Consider the following 16,033-nt stretch of genomic DNA (forward strand, 5'->3'; position numbering starts at 1 on the left):
GCATGGTTGTGGGATTCTCATGCTTCCTTGGCAGTTTTCTCTTAAGATCCCTCCCAAGAGTGGTAGAGACTCCCCCTTAAGCTCTAGCCTATTTCTTCAATCACAAGCATTCCTCCTCTACCACTGTACTGAGGAGGTGACTTTTTCCAGGTGCCATTTCTCAAGGTCATCACCTTGTCACCACCCTCCTAGAGTGGAGCAGCATTGCTAGTCTTTTTTTGTCTTGAAATGCTCCAGTGAGTCCTTGCTGCACATCCCAGCCATTACTTGTGTTTATCAAGAGGTGTATGATGTCTGATGATTTCTCTTCTTGATGGTTCACAAATCTGAAAGCTCTGCTTTTCTGTATTCCTTTTCCTTGTCTGATTTCCTTACTCTTGCTACTGTGATCAAAACCTTTTGTTGGATTAAGCTCTGGTTTTAAAATGCTGCCTTTCTGCTTAGCTTCTCATCTGCAGCCTTATCTGTATCTTTTCTGATTTATACCCCTCCTTTCATCCTTTTAATCTTCCAGCATATGATGATAATTCTCATGGAAGAAGAGACTGCATATTTTACATGTCCTTCCTTCTTTGTCCCCCAGTGTTGTGCATGCCAGGGGTATTCCATAAGTACTTATTAAATGTGTGAATCAATGAGCTGGGCTAATGGCAAGATCCCTCCTCAAAGGAACAAAATAATAACAACAGGAAAATGAATTATTTTATCTGCTCATAATGTTTAATTTAAAAAATCCTCACTGGGTGTGGTGGCACATACCTTTATCCCAACGCTGTAAAATGCATAGGATTAGTTACATGTATGTAAAATATTTATAAGGAAAATCTTACAGAGATGCTCAGATGAATTTATTTCTGTTAAGTATGTGTTCTAGTCTGTAATATTGTATATTCGTTTTGAACAAATGTTATGATGTCATTAGTGGATTACAAAGTACCTTTTAGCAAGCACTCAAGATCATCATGTGTAGCTGCTAACTGAGGTCAGTGGTAGAGAAAGTCCAAGGCCTTGATTGGGTTTCCAGCAGCTAAAATAACCATCAACAAACCCCATGCTAGAAAGCCTTTCATGAGTGTCTAGTCTACTATGTACTTTTTCATTATTCTATTTTTATAACTATATATTTGTCTCCCAGGTTTTGTTTTCTTGGCTATCAAGAGAATATGTAATATTTTGTGTGTGTTTTTTTTTTCACCTAGTATCTGATGAGTACGTTGATTTGTACTTAATTTTTGTAGGTAATTAATCTGAAATAGAACACATCTAAAAACTTCTTCAGTGTATTTTATCCAGTTTAGGAAAAACTTCATGTTAATGACATAGTAATCTAAATAGTTTTTAAATAAATGTAATACTCTGTGTGCTTTAAAAATGTCCTTGTACAATTTTGTGCTTTGCATGTAGGATAAGTGTTAGTTAGAAAGAATAAGATATTGGTACTGATATAACATACTAGCCAGGGCACTTGCCTTGCATACACAAGGCCTTGGGTTCAATTCCCTGCAACCCCCATCCAAAAATATTTTTAAAATGAGAATACTGTTTTAAAATATAAAAAAATAGACTTCTCTCGGGGAGAAAAATAGGCATTCTTTTGCTGGTTCCAGCCGTTCTTTATGTAAAGAGTGTAGTTGTCAGGAATGAGTCTTGATAACAGTGATATTCACAATTCCACTATTAGAATTTTCTCTTAGATATTTTAAATTGTTCTTTTTCAGTCATTATTCAATCTTTTGGAATTTAGAAGATTAGTTCTGAATTACAAGCCTCCATCAAATGCTCAAGATTTACCCCGAAACCAAAAGGTAAATTTATAAAAGATTTTAAAAGCCGAATACTTACAGTCTTTATGTTCTTTTCTCTTTAAGAATTTTGGGAGCACGTACTTACTCCACCAAACCTGAAACTGTTCAAATTTTCCTATTAAGTCATTAATCTCTATTACAGTAGTTTCCTATCCTTTTATCTACATATCATAAATGGGAACTTTCTTCCTCTGTGTGTCCCAATAGCATACCAGTTCCATGTGGCCAGTTTAGGACCCCTCACCCATAGGGCTGTCGAATTATAGTACACCCGTAGGCTGCCCTGTATAATTGAAGGGCTTTCTTCAGTGGACTCCTCACCACTATTGTCAGTGTTGGCTTTTCTTTTCACTTGATCATCCAGAAGAATCCTTTAAAGCTCAGGCACGAGGTGTGGTGGTCCAGGGCAAACCCATCCCTCCGTGTTGGAAGTCAGTGGTAGGCAGAGGGAGGTTGAAAAGAGCAGACTCCAGGCCCTGATGCTTGGGTTTTAGTTACGGGTCTAAAGCAAGTTGCGTTTCTGTTGGGATTTCCTTATCTGTAGAGTAAATAGCAACAGTAATTATTTCCTGGAGATGCTGAGGAGTCTAAATGAGGTAAGCATGTAAAGCCCCTATAAAAGTGTCTGCTATACAGTATTATTGCCTATTTTATTTTTTATAAATTTTATTATTTTAATCTTAATAAAATTGGACTGATTTGCATGCATGCATTTATACTTAGTGGAAGAAAACCATTTGTATGGGAGGATGATGTACTCTGGTGCAGGTCCTGGGTCATTTTCTGTAAAGAGCCAGTGGCCTTAAAGAAATGGGCTCTAGAAACGAAGGAGGTGACGTTTTGGGTTTCAGTGATGTACTGAACTTTGTGTGACCCATTGGTACAGTGATAAATTATTAAGTTACATTATCCTTTTAGTGTTTAATTTTTTAAAACCACTTTTTCTGCAAATACATGAAACATTTATAATGCACACTAGAGGAACTAAAACCTGTACTTCAGCCAACTTTTAGGCCACAATCTCTGGGCTGGATCAGGCCAGTGAACAACTACTTTAAAAAAAAGAAGGAATCAAGGCAATTTAACAATGCCATACTGCTAGAGAAAGTAAGTAAATGTCTTCAAGTATAAGTCTTTCCAAGGGAGTTTGGACTGCTGTCTCTCTGTATCACGTTAGTGTACCAGTTCGCCCTTCTCATCTCTCAGTAGAAGCATGTATAATTTATATGCATTAGTTAGAATTACTTCCAACTGGGTACTTACGGGTGCTGTGCTTAACTTTTGTTTCTTTTATTTTACCATTTTATAGAACTTCAATCCCTTATTTTTCATAGTTTGATAAGACCAAATCAGTTTGTAACTTTATTTAAAAAGAATTCATTGTCTGTGTGTATATACCAGAATTACTTGTGAAAGTTCTTAGGGTACTCAGCTATGCTGGCCAAGTGTGTAATGAGCTCATGCTGGAGGAGTGTGTAATGAACACATGCTAGAGGAGTGTGTAATGAGGGCATACTAGAGGAGTGTGTAATGAACACATGCTAGAGGAGTGTGTAATGAGGGCATACTAGAGGAGTGTGTAATGAGTGCATGCTGGAGGAGTGTGTAGTGAGTGTATGCTGGAGGAGTGTGTAATGAGGGCACACTAGAGGAGTGTGTAATGAGTGCATGCTGGAGGAGTATGTAGTGAGTGTATGCTGGAGAGTCTGTAATGAGTGCATGCTAGAGGAGTGTGTAATGAGCTCATGCTGGAGGAGTGTGTAATGAGTGCATGCTAGAGGAGCGTGTAATGAGTGCATGCTGGAGGAGTGTGTAATGAGTGCATGCTTGAGGAGTATGTAATGAGGGCACACTAGAGGAGTGTGTAATGAGTGCATTCTAGAGGAATATGTAATGAGGGCATACTAGAGGAGTGTGTAATGAGGGCACACTAGAGGAGTGTGCAATGAGAACATGCTAGAGGAGTGTGTAATGAGTGCATGCTTGAGGAGTGTGTAATAAACATATGGTAGAGGACTGTGTAATGAGCTCATGGTAGAGGAGTATGTACTTAGTGTGCCAAGTGGAGTGTGTAATGAGCACATGCTAGAGAAGTTTATTTCTTGCAGTGGAAGGAGAGTTACCATTTCCATTCTTTGAAAGGCTCTTATGTAGAAGGATATTGTGAAAATTTGCATAAGCTGTGATAAATGAAGGTCTTTACTATGGCATGGTAACAGTGGGAAACTGTGCTTGATGCCTTTTAAACCGGTGTTGGAATTGTAATTGTCAGTCACTGGTTTATGCTAAATTCACTCGAGATAATGAAAGATACTTTCTGTTTTAAATGTGTAAATGTAATATTTGCCATTGTCTTTTAATAGTGAATTTACATTGAACTCATGACATGTTTACTGTTACAGTGAACTTGAAATCCAATGTGTTAAGATACAGACTACACCTGGGATTGCTTTAATCATGTTACAGGGACGCCATTTGCATGCACTGCTAAGAATATCTTTTAAGCAAATAAAGCTTCCCACAAATATTGTGTGCATTTCAAATAAGAGGCAGGACTTCCTTAAAAAGTCTAGTTTTTATTTTAGATAGAGTTTGTTCATCTAGAATTATATGCTACCTTATTTTAACTATTGTTAAGTTTAGTGTATAGGATAATTGTTATCTGAAAAATAATGGCAGATCCCTGTCTCCCACATACAGATATTCTTTGAGCTGAGAATTTCCAAGCCCCCCAAAGTTTTTATAAAACAAATAAAAGTGTGTATCTCCACAAGAATTTTCACACCAGTGTGTGCAACAATGGAAGAGGAGACTGTTGGATTAAAATAAGTTGTATTTAATCTACAATAAAATGCTACAAAGCAGTAAATTGTCACAAATTACTAGTGTGCACATACATGTAGATGAAGCACTAAAAAGAATACTGATTGCACAAAAGCAGTCTAAAGCAAATGCCTAGAGGATGATTCCATTTGGGTAAATGTCCAGAAAATGCAACATGACTGTTGTTAGTTGAGATGGCTAGGGAGTGACCACATTTTGGGGTGGTGAATAAATAGGTTTGTTATCTGGATGTTGATAATGCATATGCAAAGCTTGGGAAATTGTGTGTGTTTTTAATGGTGTATGTATTGTACATTAATTATACCACAAGCCTGTTTATAGTAGTGCTCAAATAGTTTTTACGTGTGCCAATGTTTTTATGATTTAGTCAAATGAAGTAGTTGCTCTGTTTTATTCTATAATGCTATACTTTTTGATAGACAGATTTTCTAGCTGCAGGTATTGGCCAAGACAGAGATGTTTCAGAATATTTTACTTTCCAAATAATCTTGGCAGAATTTCTCTTAATTAAAAAAATATTGCGCTAGGTGGTGGTGGCGCACGCCTTTAACCCCGGCACTCAGGAGGCAGAGGAAGGTAGATCTTTATGAGTTCGAGGCCAGCCTGGTCTACAGAACTGCAGAGAAGCAGAGTTCCAGGACAGCCAGAGCTGCACAGAGAAACCCTGTTTTGAAAAATCAAAACAAACAAAAAAAATTGTTTCATTCTTATATTTGATAAGGAGTGTCCTCATTTGTCATGGGCTGAGTGATAATGAAGAAGTGGATGTTAGGAAACAGGATATTGGGGGAAATTGTTGTGTAGATTAAAATTAATACTTATACTTTGAAAACTTACTTATTAGGGCAGTTGAAGAAAGAGTTAAAGACTGGACAGAAGGTTAATTTTTTTTTCATGTATACGTTTTGTCTTTATTCTTATTCCTGTTGATGGAACATATATTTAAATAAATGTCATTTGGAGTTCTTTATGGCTTAGAGATTTCACTTTAGGATTAGTTTATGAGAGAATGGTTCAGGGGATGTGTAGTTTGGGGATTAAATGGCAAGGCTTTGAATTGCTTCCCGTTTCTCAAGGCTCCCTGTGTAGTGCATTGAGAGAACAATAATTTTTCTGTCGATTATATTGCTCTGAACACCAGTTATATAGAACTATATTGATAGTGCTATAGTAATGCCAATCATGGAAATTAAAACCCTTCCCAAATTTAGATAGTATCTTGAAAATTTATGCTAAAATTATTGTTGCAAAGACTATTATGAGAACTGATTTTCCAGTTTGCTGCCCTAAAGCATTTCACCAAGTTCCATACATATCATGATTTTTAAATGTTTTTGATTTAAAATAAGTAGTGACTAAAACTCATTTTTTTCCCAGAAGGTTGGATATAATCAACCAGTAAGAACTGAATACCTGTTTTGTGTAGCATAAAAGAGAAGAGACATTGAAATTGTTCAGAAATCTGTAATCCCAGTGATAATAAAATCAAGATTTAATGTTAGGGCTTGATCTGATTAATGATTATGTTAACATTATACTTATTAAATATTTAAATTGAAAAATTACAAATGAATTTATTCTGAATCTTATAATTTACAAAATGTATTAATGCTTTTATTAATAAAGTATAAAGTAATATATATAGACATCTATCTATCTGTCTCTCTCTCTCTCTCTATATATATATAAATAGACATTAGTTTTTATTAGGTCATTAAGTAAGGATTAGACACAGGCCTAATATTAGTTAAATGATTAGAGTCATCGTATGAGAATTGACAGTGTAGTCCTTATTCAAAGACTCATTCCAGGAGATGGAGTGTTTGGAGGCGCTGTTGACTTGGAGGGGTCTAAAGCACTCCTAGATGAGGAGGGTCTGGTTTAAATGGGCTAATTGGAGAACAGCACTCTGATGGTGCCTGGCGAGTGCTGAGCTCTCACTGATCGTTGTTGGCTCTTCTGGTCGTCCTTGTCGGCAGCAGCTGCACCCTGATGAATGGGAAGATTATAATGAACGGACTTAAATGAGCTGGATATTCTTGGCTGGGTAGTGACATAATTTGCTATGAATATGTGGTATTTATGCAGAAATTGTGAGGCTGGCCTAAGGTCCTCTGTTTTAGTTCTTAACTCCTTTGAGTTTTGTAGCTGACACTCCTTTTCAATTTGATAGAGTGCCAGATCTGCCCTAATAGATGTCAGTTACCTTCTGGTTCCTGTTGAAGTATCTGTTGACCAGTCAATAGTTTGCTGACTTCGTTGGGGATACTGTTTTTATTTTTATTTTTCCCTTCTCTCTGCAGGAACATCGGAATTTGCCTTTTATGCGGGAACTGAGGTATCTCTTTGCACTTCTTGTTGGTACCAAGAGGAAATATGTTGATCCATCTAGAGCAGTTGAGATTCTGAAGGATGCCTTCAAATCAAATGACTCACAGCAGGTAGCCTCCCATCTCTTTTACTTGACTGTTTCCATGTAATTTTATAGATCTTTATGACACCTTTTCAAGTGTATATGTTGATTTAGGATGACATCACTAAATTTTATTAATAATGTGTTGAAGCCATTGAAATCATTATTTTCTTATTTGGAAAGCTTTTAAACTAAGCAAAACATGGCCAAATTGGAGGTATTAAGGTAAATGAAGTTGTAATTTATAGAAGGATGGAAGTTGATAAAGAAAAGCAAAGCCGGGTGGTGGTGGCACACACCTTTAATTCCAGCACTCGGGAGGCAGAGGCAGGCAGATCTCTGTGAGTTCGAGGCCAGCCTGGTCTACAGAGTGAGATCTAGGACAGGCACCAAAATTACACAGAGAAACCCTGTCTCAAAAAACCAAAAAAGTGAAAGAAAAGTAGTGAACAAAATAACGACTACTATATACATATATAATATATAATGTACTATATGAGTACCTGGTGTGTGCCTGGAAGCTAGAGAAGGACATTGGATCCCCTGCAACTGGAGATGCACATGGTTGTGAGTCACCGTGTGGTGCTGGAAGTTGAATCTGGATCCTCTGGAAGAGCAGTTAGTTCTCTTAACTACTGAGCCATCACTCCAGCCCCTGTAAGTAGCGATTTCAACAAACGTGCTATGACCCAGGTGCAGGATAGTATATGTGGGTTTCATGCCCCTGCCTTTGCTGATCGGGATTAGTTTCCCTGGATTGCCTGTAAGGGTTTTTGAAAAATACTGCTTCAGTCATTTTTCTTGCTTTTAATGGTTATATCATGGTACCCTTTTATTAGCATTTGTTAAAAACAACATTGTGGATGATTTCTTATGGAAAAAGAGCCATGTCTGTACACCGACGTTGCAACTTGAAAAGTCAGACAGGTTAAGAGCACGCAAAGGAGCACATACAGACGGCTGTAGAAAGTAATAAATACTGAAGAGTCCGCGGCGCTGAAGGGACATAGATGATACTAGAGAAAGAGGGCCACAGAGCCCCGGCCTGTGGGATTCAGAAAATGGAAATTTAGAGCAGGATTCAGGAGAAAAAAAAATACGTGTTTCTGTCTTCTAGATTTTTCTTTTTAAAAAATTTGAAGCTGTATAGAAAATATGCGCAGACACAAAGTGCTCACAGCAACATTTTCTATTGTGGTGTTTTCCCTTTAAATTTTTTTCCTGAAACAGCCCAATGCTTTTCATGTGTTCCGTCTACTTGGCTTCCTCACTCATTCTTTCTTGCTGCAGCAATACTAACACAAGCTAAAAGTAATAAAATGATGTTTCTGAAATGACCCCAGAGCCCCCGCTTTAGAGCACTGCTTCCGGTCCAGTGTCTTTGTTCATTTGCTCAGTATTAGCTTGCTGCTCTAGCCTCCTGGCTGGGATTGGTGGCTGTCCTCTAGTCACTCTTGGTGTCAAGTGAGTTTTACACAAGCTTTCGTGCTTTGACATGTTTTCTTCCCTGCTTTCCACGTTTACCCCCCCCCCCTTTCTACAGAAACCCAATGATCTTTCAGTATCTTTGGTACTTTGCTGTTCTGTGCTCTGAACGCTGTGGAGTGAATACCTTTGCTTTGTGTGGACCAACTAGCTTTATCGTTGTGGCTTCTTTTTCTCTAGAGGCACAGGTGTGATTTTCTGACATACACATTAGTGAGTTAGTGAAATGCGTCCCAAGGCACACAAGTATTGTGATTACTTTTAAAGTCTTTTGTACTTGTGTTTCATATTCTCCCCGAATATGTCGTGTTTGGAAAAATGAAGCAATTTTATGGGAGATTCTTTGGTGTATGGCAATACTGTCAATTTTAATCATACTTTTCTTAGAGTTTAAGATTTAAGTTTCTTAAGATCTCACTTGTTCATCCTAGTGAACTTTGCTAAATTTTCATTGTATAATTGTAAATTTTAGATTGATTACAAAAAAAAAAAGACAGGATAATTCTTTCCAAGACTTGTGATAGCTAGAAAACATTGTTGGTTCTTTTTAGCTACAGTCTTTAAGATGAGTAAAGTTGTTTAAGAACATTTATACATTAAATCTTCTGGCTCAGGAACAATAGAAAATTATTAATATACCACGAGGCCAAGGGTTTAGAAGTACGATTCTGCAGAGCCACGTTCCCTGACAGGAGGAGCATCCTTCCTCCCTCTATCATTTTTTGTGGTATCATTTGACCCTGGGAGACTACTTTTGGTTTTTACCTGTCTTCGTTTTCGCCTACTGCTTTCTCTTTTTCTATGCCCCACAGGGACGGCCACTATTGGAGTTAGGCTCACTTTTACCTAAGCTAAATTCACCAGGAGATTCTTAATAATTTCTACAAAGATCCATATTCTCTAAAAGTTACTCTTTGAGGTTCTGAGTAAATTTTTTGCTGCTGCTTTACCCAGGGTGATAGAACTAGACTTGGGTGCTGAGCTCAGTCCTGTTTCCTCTGCAGCACTGGAGTCGCTATTCTTCCTAGATTTTAGCTTCAGCATTTTATAGGTGGATTGGTTGACCTAAGCACTAGGTGGAAAAACATAGGCAGTTACTTTATTCTCAAGGCTCCTTTGGTTAGGGAAAGTTACCTATGTGGACTCTTCTATCTTGTCTTGATACCATGAACTGAATACCTTGGGTAGTTTTTCTCTTTTTAGACCTATTCTATCTTCCAAGCAACATTGTGTAAGTGGTGGTAGTGATTATGTGGGCCAACACTTGCTCCTGCTTTTCCATGTTAGGGGATCAGCCACCAAAGAAAGGGACAGCAAAAGGTGATATTTATTTATTTCTGAATGTAGAATTCACTTGGGGTTTAGAGAATTGTAGACTAAATTATTGGACTTACTAATTGCTAAAGTTAAGAAATATCTTGATAAAAGTAAATATGGATCAAAGAGTATATATGAATTAAAATAAACAGTTGTCAAAAGCACTAGTCTTTTTTCTAAGCGAAAAGATGATGATAATTTTGTATAAAACAGAGAGTCTGAGTGAAAGGAAGTCTTTCATTTCATGGATTCATTGCAGAGCATATAGGGAAGAGGTAACTAATATTTTGTTATAAATTCATTTGTTACATTGTGTGTGTGTGTTTCCTAAAATGAAACCTTGTGACTCTAATACTTTTTAAAATATTGATTTTTTTATCCTGGTTAAATTATGGAAATTTATTGCACTTTATGGGACACAGTCACATTCTACTTTGTGAGTCCTGACTGGCTGTAAGTTTTATTTCGCAGCATGTAGGATCTTTGTTAGTAGGATCAAATATCAACTAACCAACCAACACTTTTTCTTTCCACAGCAAGATGTGAGTGAGTTTACACACAAGTTATTAGATTGGTTAGAAGATGCCTTTCAAATGAAAGCTGAAGAGGAAACGTAAGTCACTGTGATGTTTAATGGTGGGCTTTTAAAGTCAATAAATGAGTCGTTTTGTTCTCTTGGGTGCAGTACAGACATCCAAGCAAGAGAGACTTTGGGCATCCCAGTGTTATCTGTGCTATGAACAAGCTTTTGGAAGTTGTGGGGACACAGTTTGGGTGACTGCCAGCTGCTCCTATCAGATCTGATATGAGATTCCTAACAGTACTAATCTTACAGCCATGTGGTTTTCCTGGATTCAGTTTTTCATGAGGAAGAAGGGGTTACCTGGGCATGAATTTCCAAAGACTTGACTTCATCTTAAGTCCTTTCCTGAGGAAAGGATGAGCAATTCCCCTCCGTATTCATGCTGCTCATTAGGTGTGAGCTCAAAGCCTTGAGAGTTTCATGCATGCATGTGGGGACTGTGGAGGGTCAGCGTTGGGTGTGGGTTCTCAGGTGCCATTCACCTACTGTTTAAAAAGATGCTCTCTCATTGGCTTGGAGTTTGCTCAGTCTCCTCAGGCCACTCTCCTTATGTCAACTCTTCTTTCCCTTATGAGGTTCTTTTTTCTTGTTTTGTTTTAAGATTTATTGTGCTTCTTTGATAAGTGCTGTGCCTGCATGTTTGTTTATATATGCACTACATTATGTGTCTAGTGCCTGTGGAGGACAGAAGAAGGTATCAGATCTTCCGGAATTAGAGTTATGGGTGGCTTTTAGTCACCATGTGTGTGTTAGGAACCAGATCCAGGTTCTCTGCAAGAGCAGCAAGTACTGTTGACTGCCAGGCCATTTCTGCAGCTACACCTCTATGTGTTTGGTTGAAGCACTGAGCCATTTAGATGGCTTCTAAAAGTCCCAGTCATGGAATCTGCAACATGCCCTGAACATTATGTAGAACATAGGCAAAAAATCCTAGGCTCAAAACCATTGCTTCCTTCTTCCAGTTTTTCTAAGTATCTTCCTTCTTCTATTTTTTTCTATTTTAAATTCTGTTCAGCCTCATTGTCTTATAAAGGCCGTGATACCATGGTTTGCAGTGAATTATAGTGTGAGATGTCCCTATCCATTAGAGATGTACTTAAACGTTAAACCCTCCACTTTGCTGATCATTTTTTCCAAATGACATTTAATTGATCTTTAAGGCAAAATTTGGAGGAGTTATACCCAGAAATGAGATTATTTTGCCTTGTGTATACAAATCAATTAATAAAAAAAATGTCAGTCTTTTAGTTTTTATGGGCTCCATAGTAAGCTGTGCCTGCACAGAGCTGGGGTGCTCATCTGCAGGTCATGTTCTTTCACTGAAATATCTCTAGTTATCTCAGCACCACAGATATTGTGCTGAGGATGCTTAAATTGTAGATCCAGAGGATTATTAGGACACACAGAGACAGCTAGCACTAGCATATTACCTGGCCCTTTGATCCTGTAGTGCTAATCTCACAATTTAATGTAATTCTGACTTATGTTCTTGCCAGAAAAATGGCAGAAATTTGAGGTGAAACAGAAGCTGAGAAAACCCTGTTGGCTTTAGTTCTGCAGAATGCCAGCCATTAGTAGTGAGTTGCTTGTAGGCCACTGTCTGAAAGTACACCAAGCTGAGAGAATCTTACTAAGAGCTTCCTTTGTAGTACAGTACCTAAGTTTAATCAGAGAAGTGTCCTGTTGCCATAGGTTGTGATTTACTGAGTAGTGTGCTATGAAGAGGAGACAATGGAGTACAGAGCCCTAACTGGGACAGCTATACCACCTCCTTCAAGGTTCAGGGGACATCAGGAAAGAAGGGGAGAACAGACAGAATGGAAACTCCAGAGGGTTGGCAGATATCCAGTAAAAGGCATTTTCTGTACATGATAGAGCTTTTGTACTCAAGAACTCAGTGTTCTGGTTATCTGCACATGGTTGCACCCATCAGCATTTCATCATGGATTTGATCCCCTACCCCATCTTGAGGAGTGTTTGGCACCTAACAGTTGTTGGGGAGAGGGCATCATTTTCTTCGGTGGTATAGCCTCTGATAAGTTGCTCTTTCTCCAATAAATAACCTCTTATTCTCTGGCAACACAATGTAATTATCCCCAGTGGGTCACATACAACAAGATGCCGTGAAAGTCGGGTGGGACTTAGTAGAAAGAAGCGCTTCAGTGGGAGAGGAAAAAGGATGCAAGGAATGAGGAGTGAAAACCAAAATTCATTATATAAACTTTAAATTGTCAAAAATTGAAGTTAAAAAGAAAATATTCAATATTCTTATATCTAATAAAATCAAACATACTCCTGGTTAAAACAAAAAACAAACAAATAAATTTAGCACCAAGTCTGTACTATTTGAGGGAACAAAATGAAACATTTACAAATTGTCTTAGTCAGAGAAAAGCATTTGAGAGTTGCTTTCTTTTCAGCTTGTTTAGAAGTTTATGGCATTGGCCACCTGCCATCAGGTGTCCCTTTCCGTCCATTCAAACTCTAAGGGTGCTTTTTCCTTCTGAGATCTTTATCGCCCAGCAGCACTCAATTGACTAGGAATTTTTAGATAACCTCTTTCTGAATGAGAATGTCTCTAGCAATGTGCTTTGCTATATAATTACTTAGACCTGTAACCCCTACCTCCAAGGCTGATTTCTGTCTTCATCTTAGCTTCATTTAGTTACTTATCCAAAACTTCCTATTCAAACTTCAGCACTGAATCTGCTCTTGATGATTCTGAGACCCATGAATTAGCATCCAGTGAAGATAATACCTTTGCAGTACAATTCTGGGATTGCTTTTGGCATGTGTCCCTAGTCTTGACTATATTTCTTGATGCTTTATCTTTTTTTTTTTTTTTCTAAATGACTTAGGTGTATGCATGTTTTGACTGAATATATGTGTACCCTGTATGTGCCTAGTGCCTGTGGAGGCCAAAAGAGATGGCTGAAACCCTGTGACTGGAGTTACAGGTCATTGTTAGGTGCCGTAGGGATGCTGGGAAACAAATCTGAGTCTTCTGCAGGAACAGAACAGCATTCTTAACCTTCTCTCCAGCCTCATGATGCTACATCTTTTAGGGTGTCATATATCTTTGGAGTTGAGTTGCATGCATACCTACATTGTGCGTGTTTGTGGATCTGTCACATCCCTTCTTTTAAGAAGTTACGATGGCTAGTTTTAAAAGTCAACCAGAAACAACTTACTTAGACTTATCTCAGGAGAGCATTTGACTTAGGAGTTATCTAGATCAGGCTTGGTGTCTGAGCAGGTCTGCACGGTGGGGGTGGTGGGGTGGGGGATTGGGTGTGGGGTGGGGTGGGGGAGTTGTCTTGTTAATTAAGGTGTGATAACCTACCATGCATGTGGGCAACACCATACCATAGACTGAGCTCTAAACTGTGTTTAAGCGTGAAGAAGGCAGCTGATGGAAGTAGGCAGCATGAGTGCATTAGTTTTTCTGTGGTCCTGACTGTGGATGTGTTGTGTGTGGCCAGCTATCTCAAGCTCCTGCCGTGGGGACTGCCCTGATGTTACTTGGAATTATAAGCCAAATAAACCTTCCCTGTTCTAAGTGGCTCTGTGGCTGGGGTATTCTATAGCAGCAGCAGAAATGGAAATGAAACAGAAGACTTGAGGTAGATTGTAGCGTTTTGCTAGCCTCTGCTGCATACAGAGCCAGGGCTGCTTAATAGGGCCGAGGGCGTGCTTCCTGTTCATTTGCTTTTTGCCCTTTCCGTTGGCTGTTGGGGTCACATATTGTTTCCTCACAATGACAATTAGTAGAACTCGAGTTAGGATATCCAAATCATCCTTCACCTCCACTTTCTTCCTTTGTCTACTCACGTGATTGACAGGTGGACTCCACCAGCACTCTGCTCCAGGAAGACTGTGGTAGCATTCCCAAGTGTGGGATCCCTCCATGACTCTGTTCCCTGAGAGGCTGTTTCTTTTCTAAGAAAGTGCATGTTTCTTGCCCTTTATTAGTTAGCCTTCTCATGCCCAAAAGCAGTTGAACATAAAGTTAACAGAGTTGAGCAGTCATTTTATTGCCATTCATTAACAGTTGTTCTGGGAGGTTCCTCGGTGCTTTGGTGTGGTACCCTGAAATTCCTAGTTTTTCCTCTCAAGTAAACATCATAGAGCATATTCTAAAGCACACTGCTCTACCTTCTTGTATCTATAATCTTCTATCTTCCACTCTCCAGGTTATAACTGTGCTTGCCTTTTCCCTAAAATGGTCAGAGTTTTTTTTCATTTCTATTTTATCTAAATCTTAAATTTCACTGGAAATCTATCCTTCTTTACTTCTCAGAAGTTCTTAGTTCTTTCTGGTTGTGATGTTAAGCTGATTTGAGCCACTTTGCTATGCCCATCTTGAGGAACATTCCCTGCTGTGCCTGTAAAGCCAGAGTATGAGTAAATGGAGGGAGGGATCCTGTTTCTCCAGTGATGGGAAGCAACCCATTCCCTCCAAGTTCTCCATCCATTATCTTTGTGCCAGAGGCCCTACGCAACTAGGGAAGCACTGACTGAAGCTTTCTCCTCATGCCTTACCTGCCCTAGAACCTTGTGTTCTTTGCATTATGACCCCCCCCTCACTTCCACAGTGATTCTTAGTGTTTTGGTCAGTGATGAATCTTTTGTCTTTGACAGTGGTAATAGGCTCGTTTTCTTCTACTTGCCCACAAGTGACAGGTGTGTCTCTTCTAGTAGAACTTTCCATTGCTTCTTGACTCCTCTTCAGTTGTGTGTCCCCTGTTTCTGTTGATGTAACCACGTTATTGATGTAAAATATTGATGTGCATTTCTGGGGTTCATCAACTCTGATTGGGAGTGGAGAGCATCTGGGAGGGTGCAAAGAAGAGCACAGCAGACAGTCCTGAAATGTTCCTGTTGACGCCGTAGGGAAAGCCGTGCTATCCTTCAATGCAGAGCATGCCAGAATTCACACAGGCGCTCTGAAAATAAGCAGTGAGAGTTCAGAACCAGACACACCTAGTTGCTTCTGCCAAGTTATCAACTCAAAAGGCATCAGATAGGTTGTTACTCTTTCCAGGAGTTAATTTGTGTAATCAGAAACGAGAGAAGCCTAGAGTGTTGATTTTCTACATAGAAATGTTGATATCTATTAGTAACTACATCTAAAGAATTAGAATTTTCACTTTTGGGGTGTTTTCCATATGTCAAATCAGTCTCTAGAATTTTGGTTATCACAGTTTGGAAAAGTACTTATTATGAAGATGCCCGGAGATTAAGTCTTTGTGCTATGTAAACACTGTGATTTGATAGTCAAATATAACTTAACTGCTGGGGCTATATAATAGTATTGGTGACACCAACCCCCAAACAAGTGACTTAACAATGTATGCTCACATGTCCCCAGTGTGTATAAGTAAGGGTCTCTGTCTCCGCATACCCAGGGCTGCAGGCCAGCAGGAACCTCTGCTAGGCATAAACTTCAGTAACCACACAGTATGAACCTGGCAGTGAAACTGAACAAGTTCAATAACTGGCCTTATTGTAGAATGGGTGGGGAACACTTTATACCCTTAGGATGGCTGCTGTCAGAGTGATACCAAGTAATGTGAAGTCAGGAAC

The 16,033-nt window shown here is 38.9% G+C and overlaps 1 protein-coding gene across 5 annotated transcripts in view; it reads left to right on the plus strand.

Moving 5' to 3' along the window:
- Positions 1-16,033, plus strand: part of Usp25 (ubiquitin specific peptidase 25) — a 110,620-nt gene that overhangs the window by 48,115 nt on the left and 46,472 nt on the right. For all 5 annotated transcript variants that reach the window (XM_042259495.2, XM_042259496.2, XM_006983593.4 and 2 more), the window contains 3 exons: positions 1,719-1,805; positions 6,953-7,090; positions 10,401-10,477. In XM_042259495.2, the coding sequence (XP_042115429.1) occupies positions 1,719-1,805; positions 6,953-7,090; positions 10,401-10,477 (302 nt within the window). The remainder of the gene's footprint in view (positions 1-1,718; positions 1,806-6,952; positions 7,091-10,400; positions 10,478-16,033) is intronic.

The sequence above is a fragment of the Peromyscus maniculatus genome, chromosome 12 (genome assembly GCF_049852395.1).
Source record: "Peromyscus maniculatus bairdii isolate BWxNUB_F1_BW_parent chromosome 12, HU_Pman_BW_mat_3.1, whole genome shotgun sequence".
Classification (NCBI taxonomy): Eukaryota; Metazoa; Chordata; class Mammalia; order Rodentia; family Cricetidae; genus Peromyscus; species Peromyscus maniculatus.